This window comes from Equus asinus, chromosome 5 (genome assembly GCF_041296235.1).
Source record: "Equus asinus isolate D_3611 breed Donkey chromosome 5, EquAss-T2T_v2, whole genome shotgun sequence".
Classification (NCBI taxonomy): Eukaryota; Metazoa; Chordata; class Mammalia; order Perissodactyla; family Equidae; genus Equus; species Equus asinus.
This window is the reverse complement of record NC_091794.1, coordinates 112,818,150-112,832,495: the sequence shown is the minus strand read 5'-3', so window position 1 is coordinate 112,832,495 and position 14,346 is coordinate 112,818,150. Positions and strand designations below refer to the sequence as shown.

General features: G+C 59.3%; 1 protein-coding gene across 2 annotated transcripts in view; it reads left to right on the top strand.

The window, feature by feature from the left end:
* The window catches only part of SKI (SKI proto-oncogene), a 78,275-nt gene extending 64,584 nt beyond the window's left edge, over nucleotides 1-13,691 (top strand). Inside the window, exons 2-7 of one of the 2 annotated variants that reach the window (XM_014863110.3) lie at nucleotides 5,685-5,807; nucleotides 5,907-6,022; nucleotides 6,838-7,100; nucleotides 7,214-7,515; nucleotides 9,022-9,252; nucleotides 10,220-13,691. In XM_014863110.3, the coding sequence (XP_014718596.2) occupies nucleotides 5,685-5,807; nucleotides 5,907-6,022; nucleotides 6,838-7,100; nucleotides 7,214-7,515; nucleotides 9,022-9,252; nucleotides 10,220-10,408 (1,224 nt within the window). In that variant the 3' untranslated portion in view covers nucleotides 10,409-13,691. Of the gene's footprint in view, nucleotides 1-5,681; nucleotides 5,808-5,906; nucleotides 6,023-6,837; nucleotides 7,101-7,213; nucleotides 7,516-9,021; nucleotides 9,253-10,219 lie in introns of both variants that reach the window. The other variant, XM_044769497.2, reaches the window with a different exon arrangement.
* The last annotated feature ends 655 nt before the right edge of the window (nucleotides 13,692-14,346 follow it).

Genomic DNA, 14,346 nt, shown 5'->3' with positions numbered 1-14,346 from the left:
TGGCTCTGTCTCAGCTGCCAGGGCCGGGCCCTGTGGCAGTGAGTTCAGGGACCTGAGTGTTATTTCCCCCCGTAGGGACGTATTGCATCTGACAGAGGTCCTCAGAGGGGGTCTGGAGCTCTGGGCACACTGACACTCACACAGTGGCCGGCTGCAGTGGGGATGCTGGTCTTCTGCCCAAGCTGTGCTCTGAGCCAGTGCCCAGGCATCTCGCTGGGCAAACACTCCCTCCTGGTACCCCAGCCGCAATGCCTGGCACAGTTGGACCAGAGGGTACCTGGTGATGGTTGATGTCAGCCCTGCTGAGCAGTGCCCAGGGCAGCACGCATCCCCAGCCTTAGGCCACGAGACCAGAGTAGAGTGGGGCACCTTAGTGTGGCAGGAAAACAAAACCAAAGTGGTCCCCGTCTGCCGGGTGGTGGCGGGCGGGGGGCGGCGGCGGGGTACTCCTTGCTTTGGGGCTGATTGTTTGTGTTCCCCAGCATGTGCCAGTGGCCTTCGTAGTTGTGAGCAGCCTGCACACGTAGCTGAGCTCCGAGTGTGTGCCTTTGCGATGCTGAGGCCTGGTGATGGCCTGCGTGCTGAGGGCGCAGACATGGCAGGGGATGGGGGCAGCTCAGGTGAGGGTGAGGAAGCCCCAGATCCTGATCCCACTGGCGGGGGCAGCACCAGGGCTTGTGGAGTGGGGAGGTGCTAAAACCATGGTTTGCCCTGCGCAGATGCTCGCTTCTGGACACAGGGAGAGACATACAGTTGGCTGTTCTCACAGCAGAGCTGGCACCCACTGAGCAGACTGGTGTCACTGCTGCTTAATCCATGAATGTCTGCAGCCTTAGTTTTAATAGTAGGAGGAATGCTAATCCCCTCACGTTCAGAGTCCTTAGCCTGAGGTTCACATGTCCCCCAAGGTTCCATAGATAAATTTCGAGGTCTGTGGACCTGGGTGGGGTTGATGACTTTATTCCCACTAACTCGGAGTGACTGCTTCCTCCTATTGGACAGCCCAATTGGGGTGGCTCTTGTCCCTCCCTTGCGAGCTCCATGGTGGATGTAGCACGTCAGCACATGGCCTTGTCTTGGGTGCCTTGGCGCTTGGACAGTTTTCCCTTCCCAGTCCTGCCTGCAGTGTTTGTGCCTTTGAGGGGAGGCCTTGCCCTGGGGATCCAGGCCAGCCTTGCTCTCCTGAACCCATGCGTCTGGGCTGGTTCTGTCCCTGCTGCTGGACCTCCCCTCGTCTGTCCCATCCGGGTTAACGCTGGGCGGCTCTGGACCTGGCTAGCCTCTGACTCTGCCTTGCGGTCAGGTGGGAGCTGCCACTCTGCACTCCCAGGGTCCCCCCAGAACTGGGTAGCTGGGGGACGGTCAGCATCTAGTGCAGCAGCCAGAGCTCCTTGCAGAAGTTAAGCTGTGTGCTCAGGCCTCAGCCCAGCGCCATCAGCCAGCATCTGGAATGTTCTTTCGCCCTTCCTCTCTTCCATGTATGTTTTTTTCTTTCTTTTTAAGATATCCAGGCAGCGCACAAGAAATGGTCCATGAGAGGTGGCAGGGCCAGCCCTTGGAGAACTGTCTTGGGTTTAGGCTCTGAGCGGGGGAGTTTGTAGAACATCCCAGGGCAGCCTCAGGATGCAGAGTCACGGTGAGCTCATTGCCTCCAGAAAATATGGGTGAGGCTCCCAACAGCATCTCTCCCGAGAGTGCTCGTTTGTGTGGTCCCCAGACACCCAGGTCGGGGCCCAGCAGCCAGGCTTGCTCTTGTACTGCTGGCACCTGGGGCTGCCAGTGAGTGCCGGGGAGGGGACTCAGAAATCCATGCAAGTAATTCATCGTCGGAGCCTTCCCTTCCACCTCTTCCCTGCCTTGGGGCCTTAGCACAGGGTTGGGGCCTCCCCAAGGGATGTTCAGTGTCCTCTCCCTGCACAGAGGAGCCCCCACAGGTTTGCTCAGCTAGGGGCGACCTGCAGGGCCCTTCAGGGCTCAGGCACTGAGGTACGGCACAGCCTTTGTGAGCACAAGGCCCAGGGCTAACACCAAAGGCTGTGCTGGCTTCTGATGGGTGCCGTCCCCCTCAGCTACCCTGCTCTCCTCTACGTTGGTCTTGAGGGGTGGCTGCAGCCCCAGCAGCCATCCTGACCGCCACTCCACCGTATCTGGTGGCCTGCACATTTTGGTGCCTCTGACCTGACTCACACTCCTGGCCTAGGTCGACAGTGCAGGTCACAGGTGTAAAGTTATCCTCAAATCATACCTCCCACATCTTTGCAAACATGCACAGGTCCTCAGGTAAAGCGTGCCGAACCACACAGTTGGGCTCACTCTATGGGCAGACGTAGGTGTCCTCTCCTCCTTGGTGAGGGACCCAGGCCCCTGCCAAGAGGTCATGGGCAGGTACCCTTGCTGTCCACAGCCGGCTCTTCACGGTGGGCACTCAGCTGCCCTGTGGCAGACGGGGGTCTCCTGGGACTGACGTCTCTGCACTGTCCCTGTGGACTTCTCCATCTGGTGGCATACATCCTGCTCCGGGGTGTATGCATGTGGGCACGCAGGCACTGCTGCTTGGTGGCATGTGCTCTTGCCCCTTGTCTTTGGAGCCATGGGGTGGTGTCTATCTGGAGCCCTTGAGGGGAGGTGGCCACAGGCAATGCTGTGGCTAGCTGCTGCAGCCCCTCCATACACTGTGGGGCTGACAGTGGGCTCCTCGCCTGAGGCTCAGGGCAGGGGACCTGTCCACTGCCCTGGCTTGTTGCTTGTGCGTGTCCTGGGCCTAGTCCCCTGCTCCACCCTTGAGGATTGTGGGCCCCCATGGTCTGGCTTTGAGGTGCTGAGAAGGGTCAGAAACGGGAGGCTACTAGTCTCACCTCCTTGCTGACCCCTCGCGGAATAGGGACTCGTGGGCTGTCACTAGGCACAGCTTTGTCCCGGACTAGCTCCTGACACTGGGGCCCACGTGGGCCCTGCTGGAGACGGTGGCATTCCAGGCCTGAAGAAACATCCCTCCGGGGGCTTTGAGAGACTCAGGTGAGAAGGAGCTGCGGCACCACCCGGGCCTGGTGGAGGCGCTGGCCTTGTTTCATAATCCCTCGTCACACTTCTTTCTCTGTCACGAGTCCCCATTCGAGGACGAGTCGTGCTTCATAGAAGGTGCCATTGGGGTTTTTTTTTTTTTTTAAGATTTTATTTTTCCTTTTTCTCCCAAAGTCCCCTGGTACATAGTTGTGTATTTTTTAGTTGTGGGTCCTTCCAGTTGTGGCATGTGGGACACCACCTCAGCATGGCTTGATGAGTGGTGCCATGTCCACGCCCAGGATTTGAACTGGCAAAACCCTGGGCCACCAAAGTGGAGTGTGCAAACTTAACTACTTGGCCACAGGGCCGGCCCCAGAGTTTTTATTTTACAGGCATTTTGAGTCATTCCAGCTGCCTGAAGACGCCTCCCCATCCTAGAGTTACGACAGGCGTGGGGGGTGGATAGGGGCGCGGGAGGCTCCAGCCCTTTTTCCGGAACCAACAGGACAGGTCTGAGTGGTCAGTGCCTGCTGGCGGGGTCCCTGAACAGGCATGCCACCTTGCCCCCACCGTGGATGGGGCTCAGGGCCGCTGGGTGCTGGGTGCCGTTCCCTGCCGGCCAGGCGTGTGGGGCGGCCTGTGGCCTGCAGCTGAGGCTGTCTGACACCCCCAGAAGGTGCTCTGAGGTTTCTCGGAATTGGCAGGAGCCGGCGCTGGGCCTGCGGCTTTGCTCTTGATGAGAACACGGCTGGTTTCCTCCTCGTTTCATATCTGCTCAGACAGGAAGCCCCTCCCTTGCCGGCATAACTGACCCCCGCCCTGTCTGCGCTCACCAAGGTGGGAGGGGTCTGGACAATGCAGGCGGAGGTTGGGCTCCAGCAGACGTCACCAGGACTCATTTCCCCTGAAAAGCAACGCTGAGTGTTTTCGTGTCTGAGCAGACTGCCTGTGGCCGCCTGTGGGCTCACCTCTGAAACAGCCCCAGGGGCTGGGCGTGCACCTGACTCTTGGCTGCAGGGCTCCAGGCCGTCAGGGCAGCTGCTTCTGTGCCAGGACAAAGGCCAGTGTGTCCCTGCACCAGCCTCCTGTCTCACATGTCAGAGGTCATTGTCTTTCCTCCTTGGGGCCTGAGGGCTGTGCTTTCCTGGAGTGAAGTTGTCCTGAGAGGGGCTGCAGGGCTCACATGGAGGGGGCAGTGCATGCACACACGTGCTGGCTCACTCGCTCCGTGGGCCCCGGGCGGGATCTTCCCCTGAGGCCCTTGGTCAGTGGGCTCTCTGTCCAGGGTCCAGCCTATGCTGTGTCCCTGCATCGTGTCCCTGTGTGTCCTCAGTTTTATAGTGACAACCCTGGTAAGCGAGGTACCTTGACTGGCCTCTTGCTCTTCAACCTCCGACCCAGGGCCGTACGCACCTCCACAGCATCAGTTCCGTGATACAGTGTTTTCTCCGAGTGTTCCTGGAGGTGGGAGGAGCGCCCCCCATTAATGTTCTCCCCTCTGAGGCTTCTTGGCTGTAGGCAAGAGGACCCCCCATATTCCTTGTCCTGAGGTCAGGCCTGGGAGAGTGACTGGGCATTGTCCCTTTGGCCTCTAGTCTTTTGGTCCATGGCGTGGACCCTGGCCCACCTGTCCTGGTTGGCCCCTGAGGCCTCTTAGACATGGCCAAGCCCCTTGTGGCTTCTGCTCAGGCCCCAGCCTGGAGGGAGGCACCACCGTCCATCTTCCAAAGACCATTCTCTTTTCTTGGGAAGAGACACGGTGTCCCTCGGGAATCTTGTGCCATCAGATTGGGGGAGTTCTTGTTCGACGCCGGCTCAGGAGGCCATGTGGAGCACGGTGTCCATGTTGCTTGTCTGTCTGGAGCTGCAGTGTCTGACAGACACAGTGCTGGGCTCCTGAGGAGCCTCCCCCAACGTGAGACCCAGGGAGACAGGAGGCGGCCATTCTTGTGAAGCTCAGGCCGGTCGCTGTCGAGGGTGTCCCTTCTTCTGAGGAGGCTCCTTCCTGGGCGGGGGGAGGACCTCCCTGGAGCACTTTCTGCATCCCCAGTGGTGCAGCTGCCTCAGGCCCACACGGAGCTTTGAAATGGGTTCTATTTGGTGAAACCTAGAACTCTGGGACCCTGTGCAACACCCCTTGAAAGCTCTGAGTGGCCCTGATGGAGGGCGCCACACTTGGCCACTGCTGAGCCTGCCCACTGGGAGCTGTCCCCTCCCAGGCCTGGCCACATCTTGTGGTGGAAACAGGTCCATTCTGAACCGACTGTCAAAGGGTTCATGCTTCCTGCCGACTGTTTCCAAGCTCCCAGCGCATGCACAGGGCTGTGGCAAGGGACCTGTCCCCTTGAGTCCCCGCTAAGAACTCACTTGAGTCCTGGGGAAGTGGAGCTACTCTGGGTAAGGTGAAGTGGGCCTTGGCGCCCTACCCAGAACCCTCTGTAACTGTGGGGTGAGGTCATGGCACAGCAGCCCCACAAACAGTGCACCGGTGCCCACTCTATTCTCATGGAAATGGCTTGTCCAGCCAGGGCAGCACCCAGCCACTCTCACACATGGGTCGGGGTCTGTACATCACTGGACACACCTTGTGCACGCTTGTCTGCTGACTGCAGGACCCTGCCCTGGGCCCAGGGGGCGGACACTGCTGCAAGTGCTAAAAGAAACTTCTCTGTCACTCACAGGTCTCCTCCGAGCCCCCAGCCTCCATAAGAAAAACAGATGACACCCCCTCCCAGCACCCCACGTCTTCTGAAAAGGACAAGCAGTCTGGCTGGCTGCGGACTCTGGCCAGCCCCTCCAGCAAGGTTCTGTGCAGGGCAGCGGGTGTGGGGCCTGCAGGGGGTGGGCGTGGGCCGCTGGCACAGTTACCCCAGCCTCTGACACGGGTGCCTCCTGCCCCACAGAGCCTGGGCTGTGTTCACCCTCGCCAGCGCCTCTCTGCCTTCCGACCCTGGTCCCCTGCAGTTTCCACAAGTGACAAAGAGCTCTCCCCGCACCTCCCTGCCCTGATTCGAGACAGGTGAGTGCCTGCCATGCGTGGCAGCCAGTGGTCACCCTAGGTCTGCAACAGCGAGGTCGCAGGTTTGGTCCTGCCACCTCAGGGTCAGTAACTATTTGGTGAACGAGATGTTTCCTTTACTGAGCTGACTAGAATTGTTCTTTTCAAACAACTGGAGTCAGTTTGATTCAGGAATGTTTCAAGAGCAGCTGTCACTGTGTGAGTCTGAGGACTGGCGCCCGCCCCACCTGCCGCTCCCACCAGACCCTGGGCTCTCCTCCAGTGGCCAGAGTGCAAAGTAGTGCACCCTGGCCACAGACGCTGTGGGGCCCGGAGTCCTGTGCGGTTTGATCCTGCCCACACACATGCCATGCTCTGTGGTGGTCCCCCAACTCTCAGGCCAGCGTGGAACCCCGTCCCTGCTCTAACCCGAGTCCACCTGGGGGCCGCATGGCGATGGAACCAGCTAGCGAGGCAGGTTCCTCATTTTCATCGTCAGGGAGTGTTGTGTGTGCATGGTGTGCAGGTGGTTTTGTGGGCTCCATGCCCAGGCCCCCAGCTTCCCAGTCAAGGCAGTCGCAAAAGCATTAGTCCTTTTGATTGGCATCAGGGGAGCTCGTCTTCCGTGGCGTCTGGAGTTCACTGCACCTGCTCCGCTTGGTGCGGCCATCGCGGATGTGGTGGCTCGTGTCCATAGGCCAGCTTCCCCCAGGGCCCTGGCTCAAGTGTCTCCTCCTTCACACCTTCCAGGGGGGCACGGCCAGCCTCCTGGTCCTGCTGCTGGTGGAGGGGCAGGGCAGACACCTGCAGCCCCAATGTCCACCATGCCCCCACAGCTTTTACTCCTACAAGAGCTTCGAGACAGGTGTGGCCCCCAATGTGGCTCTGGCACCACCAGCCCAGCAGAAGGTTGTGAGCAGCCCACCCTGTGCCACTGTCGTCTCCCGGGCCCCTGAGCCTCTCGCCACCTGTGTCCAGCCGAGGAAGCGGAAGCTGGCCGTGGACACCCCTGGAGCCCCAGAGACGCCAGTGCCCGTAGCCGCGCCCGAGGACGACAAGGACTCTGAGGCTGAGGTGGAAGTAGAAAGCAGGGAGGAATGTAAGTGTGAGTCGGCTTCATGTCTGCCCCGGCCCGCCGCCCCTTGGGAGCGGAGCTGCGGTGCAGAGGACACTCAGCTAACTCGGCGTTTCTGTCTCTGTCTGTTTCTGTAGTCACCTCCTCCCTGTCCTCGCTCTCTTCTCCATCCTTTACCTCATCCAGCTCTGCCAAGGACCTGAGCTCCCCGGGCGTGCATGTCCCTCCTGTGGCCCCTGCTGCCGCTGATGCGGCGGCCCCTGCCGACACCCCGAGCAGCGGGCTGGAGGCGGAGCTGGAGCACCTGCGGCAGGCCCTGGAGGGCGGCCTGGACACCAAGGAAGCCAAAGAGAAGTTCCTGCACGAGGTGGTGAAGATGCGTGTGAAGCAGGAGGAGAAGCTGAGTGCCGCCCTGCAGGCCAAGCGCAGCCTCCACCAGGTGCGGCCGCCACGCTCCACTCTCTCCTAGGGGCCTCAGTGGGGGCCATGGTGCTCGGCTTTGCAGGAGGCCCCTGCGATGAGTTTGCCCACGGCTCCCCTCCATGGGGCCTGCGGGACGTGCCTCAGCACCTGGCTCAGCCCCTGATGAAGCTGGCCTGTCACTCGGGGGCATTGAGGGCTGGGCTGTTTTTAGTGAGGAGCCCAAGATAGTTCTGTGCTCTGAGTGTGCCAGAGCAGGTCCTCGCACACACATGCCAACGTGGCCTGTTGTCTGCAGAAATGACTTTGAGGGGTTGTTTCCTGAAGCTTTCTGTTCTAGAAGGTAGTGCCACCAGTACCACCTCTCAGCCGCAAGTGTGCTGGTGGAATGCGGGGGCTCCAAGAGCCTCACCTTGGGAGGAGAGGGCTCCAGGTACTTGCACACGCTCATGTGGCCTCTCCAGACCCTGCCTCGCGTTCCCCACACACCAGGTCCTAGATGACTCCAGAGCAGGGACTGCTTTCTTCTGAAGAGGGGGCTGGAGGCCTGAGGATGTCTGGGCCACACCCGCATCCCCCTCTTGCCCAGAGCAGGGCAGACAGTGCAGCCAGCCCAGGCTGGTCCTCAGCTGTAGGCAGTGCCCCCTGCACTGCCTGCTTACACTGCTTGTTTCTTTTCTGATGAGTGTGGGGAGCCCAGACTTCTCAGCACCTAGGGGAGGGTGGTGCCTTCACACCAGGCCTTTGCAGCCTCGCTCAGGCCCACCCAGAGTCACTGAATTCACACCTCGGCAGCCCTTGTCTGGCAGCTATGGGACAGCTTCTCACGTGTGCTCCTAGCACAACACAACCCCGGCAGTCCTGAGAGCCCCAGGGTTTCAGATGCCCTCCCCCAAGTGTATTTCAGGGGCTCAGAGCGCCCCGCCCCCACCACTCCTTTCCTGCTTCTGGTGGGAGGTGTGACTTCCCACATGCATATTCATAAGCGTGTTTGCAGGGGGTGAGTCAGTGATAACAAGGGTGGCCATCTCCATCTGGCTGCGTGGGGGGCCCAGGGCCCCCAGATGGCACGATGCCTGGGCTGCGAGGAAGTCCCACAGGCTGTGCACAGCAGGGCACAGAGGAGGCTCGAGGGCGGCCCGCGCCTTTGGAGGGTGGCAGCTGCCGTCAGACCCCGGGCCCAGATGCGGGTGCTGGTGAGGTCACGGGAGCCCTGGGGGAGGGGGTGGTGGAGAACGCTGGGACCCCGTGGAGTGGGTCAGAGTGCCAGGGAGGGCAGGAGGTGTGTGAAGGCGGAGGGAGGCCTGGTGTGGGCACCTCGCAGAGTCAGGGCTGACCAGGGCACCAGGGAGCGTCCAAAGCGTCGGGAGGGTGGGAAGTGGAGGTGGCAGGGTGACTGCAGGGGGTACAGGCTCCAGTGGCGGGTGTGCCAGTCCAGCTGCTGTCTGGCCAGCCGTGGGAAGTGGCGGGAAGAACTGGGGGCCATACCCCTGAGCCTCGTGTCCACGCTGCCCACCCCTCCCAGGAGCTGGAGTTCCTGCGAGTGGCCAAGAAGGAGAAGCTTCGGGAAGCCACGGAAGCAAAGCGCAACCTGAGGAAGGAGATCGAGCGCCTCCGAGCTGAGAACGAGAAAAAGATGAAAGAGGCCAATGAGTCCCGGCTCCGCCTGAAGCGGGAGCTGGAGCAGGCACGGCAGGTCCGGGTGTGTGACAAAGGCTGCGAGGCCGGCCGGCTGCGTGCCAAGTACTCGGCCCAGGTATGTGGGTGGGGCCTTCAAGGTGGGGGCTCCACCATGCTGCCCGAGACACAGGGCCTGGTGCCTGCGTGACAGGTGGGGAGACTGAGACTCGCAGGGTCAGCACCACACCATGCCTGCGTGGCCATGGAGCGCCACCTGTGGACTCAGCTGTGTGACAGATAATGGCAGGGCTCCAGAGTGTCCCTGGTCTGGGCAGGAAGTGGCACACGCTCCATTGGCATCTCAGGGTCCCTTCTCACCTTGCTGGGTCCACCCCAAGTGTGGAGGGCCCAGCAGGCTGACTTGGGCACTGCAAGCTCTCTTGGGCTTTGGGGTCTGTCCTCCATGGGGCAGTGTCTGGAGGCCCCAGGCTCTCTTCTCCATGGAGTTGGGGCCAACAGGCCAGGACTCTGGAGGCTGCTTCCCTCCCGGCCATGCCCCCTCCCCCTTGCTGGTTGCTTGGGAAACTACTTCTGAGCCAGCCTGAAGGGTAGAGGAGTCCCCAGGCCAGTCCAGACTTCCCTTTCTGTTCTTCGGGGAGGGCCACATCTCCACCCTCATGCTGTTCGCAAGGCTCGGCACATCCCGGATGGCTGTCCTGCCCAGCCAGGGTCTAGGCCATGGGGCATGGCAGCGCCTCCTCCCCACCTTGCTGACGCCTTGGGGACCTGGCCTGGCAGCAGGCTCCCAGTGGAGACTCTGGCCTTAGCGGGTGGAGAGGGCCCTCATGCCCCTGCTCTGGGAGTTGTGGTAGTTCCCAGCTCCAGGGGCTCCAAGTGCCTGGTTGATAGCAGGAGCAGGTCTGGATTCCTGTCCAGGTGCAACCCAAGAGGGTCTCCCAGGCCCTGGCTGCTGGGCTCTGCCTCGCTCACAAGCCTGTGTGCTGGTGGGCAGTGGGATGGGTGAGCCTGGGGCAATGAAGGAGGGGCAGGCCAGGGTGGCATTTGGGTGGGGTGGGTGCTGCTAACGCAGGCATCCCTTTCAGATCGAGGACCTGCAGGTGAAGCTGCAGCATGCGGAGGCCGATCGAGAGCAGCTGCGGGCCGACCTCCTGCGGGAGCGGGAGGCCCGGGAGCACCTGGAGAAGGTGGTGAAGGAGCTGCAGGAGCAGCTGTGGCCGCGGCCTCGCTCTGAGGCCACGGGTGGTGAGAGCACGGCTGAGCTGGAGCCCTAGCCCGACCCCACTGTCTGCTGCCGAGGGTGCGGCCACTGCGGGAGAGGGCGGCCGGGCACCAGCCGCAGGGCTCTGCGCCCAGGGCCTGCCCCCCTCCAGCCCACACAGCACAACGTCTTACTGTGCCTACAACCAAGCAAGTGTTTGGAACCACATGCTTTTGGAATCCACTGCAAAATTTTCTACTGGCCAAGTTTAAGTGAGCAAGCTGGGTCCCCAACTGCAGCCAGAGCCGAGGCCAGCTCAGTGGCTGCAGCCGGCCCTCTGCTTGCCAGAACATTCTAACATTTACACTTTTGTTATAAGCTATTTAAAACCAGTAAGGAGACTTGATATTCAGAAAATCAACACGTTTTTTAATGACTAACTTTTAAAAGCCCCACCAACAGTGATGCCATCTGAGGACCCGCTAAGGGAGTCAGGGTGGCAGCCGCCCCGCCCCTCGAAGCCATCACAGCTCATCTGCGCCCGCGGCTGCGTGAGGACAGGAAGGGTTTCTCCAGAGTCTATTTTTTCAGCGACAAGGACCCAGGTCTCCTGTGCTGCCGCCGGGAAGAGCAAGGAGTGCGCCGCCCGTGCGCGATGAGCCGGAACACTGCCGCCTTACACCGCACGCACGCCCAGCCTCGTCGCCCTCAGCAGGTGTGTGCAGAAACGCTGCGCCCGAGGGGTGTCATCTGTCGGGGAGATGATGGAAGGCGGGTCCCCACCAGCAGGCACGCCAGCTGCCTGCCCACAGCGACCCCTTCTCAGTTCGGCAAACGTCGCTCCTTTCATTTTGGGACTGAGGCTGCAGCATTGGAACAAAACACAGCATTATTTCACTTTTTCTTTTTGTTTGTTTGTTCATTTAAACGTATATTTAGAACTGCACTTTGTCAAAACTCTTCCCTTCTCTTTTTATTCCCGTTAACTGAGGTTCTTACTTTTCAAATATCGCAGACCGATTTCTAGAGCGGTTCACATCCTAAGTGCTCGCGTGTTCGGAAACCCCTCTGGTGCTTGGTTGAACAAGGGAATCACAAGAAAATGAAAATGCAAAGACTGAACTTCGGGGGGTAGTCCTGTGCCTTCCAGCATCTTGTACAGCAAATCCTGACTCGTCTTTTTACCCCCAAAATACCTGTCTTCAGTAGCGATTGAATCTGCCACTATCAAAATAAGTTACGTGCATTTATTCCAAATAATCTCGTTTACTCTCAACTGTTTATGCAAAGTGTGTAAGGTTTCTTATGCCCAAGCTTGAAAAATGATTTCCCAGTAGACAGGAGGCGGCTGCCCATCCTAACGTATGTAATCAGATAAGAAAGATCTCGCCGGAACCTTTGCTTGACTCTGTTGTAACACCGTGGCAGCTGCGAGCGCAGACAGGCGGTGGAGGGAGCTGGCGCAGGTACAGACGTCCGCAAGACATCATCGCCACCGCCACCAGGACGGGCAGAGACTTGGGTGGTGACAGCGTCTGCAGGGTTTTGCCTTGGTTTACTGGGGGGCCGGGTGCTGCTGGACCCCCTTCTGAAGTGCAATGCAGAAGGGACACCATGTATATGCAGCGTTCGTTTGCAAATTTTTTTTTTGCTTTTGTTTTTCTTTTGCAGTTATTAAATCTGTATGCATGGAACTTTAAACCTCTGCCGCACATATATCCCTCAGTGGGCATTATTACCGTGTCATGGAAAGGGTCGGTGTGTTATGCAACACTCAGAATGCTGTGTTCAACCTTTTTTTTTCCAGAGTTGTGTTTTTTTAGTCATTTCTTCAAGGGAAACTAAATGATTTAGTTGGAGCAAAGCTTTAAGTGTGTCAGTGTGCTTCTGTGTGGCTGTGCTCTGTTGCTAAGTCTGGAAATCGTAGTGAGGTCGAAGGGCCCCCGGGGTCTGGCCCATTGGACCTGTTGCCTGAGGCACCCCAGTTTGCTCCGTCTGCTTTTGAGTTTTTAGGCTTCGGAGGGAGATACACTTTTCTCATTTGTGTGTGGGGGGTGGCACTGCCGCTTCTTGCCCTCGCACTGTCCCCTCGGGTCACCCGCACGTCTTGGCCACTGGGTCCACGCCTCCATCAGCCGGCTTTGTCCCCGAACGTCAGGAAGAGCTGCATATGCAGTGGCGTCTCTTCCCCAAGAGCTGGGCAGACCTGGGCCCTGGGGAGGCCTTGTCCCACCCAGGCCTGCCCCTCCCAGCCCTCCTCGCTCCTTCCTGAGGGTCCCACAGCCCCCCGAGCTGGTGGGGCAGGAAACAGACACGGTGGGCTCCCCCTTCACCAGCAGCTCAAACCTTCCTGGGCAGCTCCCGGGTGAGGCTAGGGAGCATGGGGTTGTCCTGGCCTCTTCTGTCCTCCAGAGGCCAGGTCTGAAGGGCAGCTGGGACTGCAGGCCTGCTCTGGACCAGCTTGCCCGGGCCGAGACCCAGCTCCCATCTGCCCAGCTGCAGTCCTGTTTCTTCTCAGAAGGGAGAAGAAGAGTCTCTCTTGCAGGCTGCTGACTCTCCCTGTGTGTGAATATCCATCATCGAAGTGACTGTGTATTCAGTTTAATTACTCATTGTTTCTATGCTGAAAGATTTTTAACGAAGGGAAAAAACCAACAGCAATAACATTCATATCTATGGAGCAGCTAACTCATACACGTAATACTCTGCTTTTCGTACAGAACTAGCCGATGTAAAAACAACGACTTGTAAATACTTTGTTTCCTTTTACACTGTTGTATCATACGTGTAGATGGTGGTTCCTTTTTCAGAAACTCTTTTCTTACCCGGTAGCTGTCTTGTTTTCTGAATTGTTTTTAACAGAGGAAGAGCACGCTCATCTGCCAGAGGGGACGGGGAAGCCCTTTGCCAGTGTTCCGAGCGACCCTGCCCCATGGGCGCCCCGCTCGCGCAGGTTCCGTCCCCCTGTCCCGTCCCCTGCGCCCCCCTGCCCCCCGCGCCACGTCCACCAGGCTGGAGGGAGGCCTCTCGTTCTTGCTTTAAGTCAGGAGTCACAAACGACATTTTTTTTTCAATTAAGGAAAAAAAACACAGCTCTACCTTCGTGTCCGCCCGGAGCGTCTGCATCGCCGTCCCCGTTTTCTCCTTTGCTGCTGCTAATGACAATATGATGACTTACTCTACTATTCGAAAACTATTTTTATGTAATTAATGTATGCTTTCTTGTTTATAAATGCCTGATTTAAAGAGAAAAAGAAAAGGCTTGGCATATTTATCTATTTCGCTGTGTACCCGTTAGTCCTTTGGCGCCCCTCCCCCAAACAGATGACGTTGTACAATAAAGGACTTTGACAGTACGCGCGGGACAGCCATGCTTGGGCCCACCGAGCCCTCTCTTCTCCGGGACCCCTGCCCCTCTCCTGGCTGCCATTCGGCCTGAGCCCAGGGAGGGGAAGAGGGCGTCTGTCTGCTGATCAGATCATGGAGGCCTTTTGTCTCCATTGATCCCGAGTGGACACGGGGCACGGGTGGGCAGCACCCCAGCTGGGATGCCTTCTGTCCCCCTAGATTACACTGAGCTGTGGTCCCTCTTTGTACTATGGATGTCAGCTGGAGGCCCTGCTCGGCCAGGCCCGGGGCAGGACATGGGCTACATGGACCCTTCCTGGCCCAGCCTCTGTACATCCTCTGAGGCCTGGCCTGTTGGAGGGGACATGCCTGAGTCCCCACAGAGCTGCCCCCTACATGCTGCCCTGAGGAAGAAGCAGAGGGGCTCCTCCCTACCCACCTGGCTCCTGGGGGCTTTGCCAGCCTCGCAGACCCCCTGTGCTGGGCCTGGGGCACTGGGCTGCCCCCTCTCTGGGCTTCCTTTGGGCACCCACGTCTGGCCTCACAGCCCAGCCCTGGCCCCCTGGAGGTGGTCAGGAAAAGCGGGCAGTGAGGAGCTCAGGTGTACCCCAGCCTGGAAGGACTCCCAGGTCCCTGTCTCCTCGCCCTAACCTTGGGAAGCCC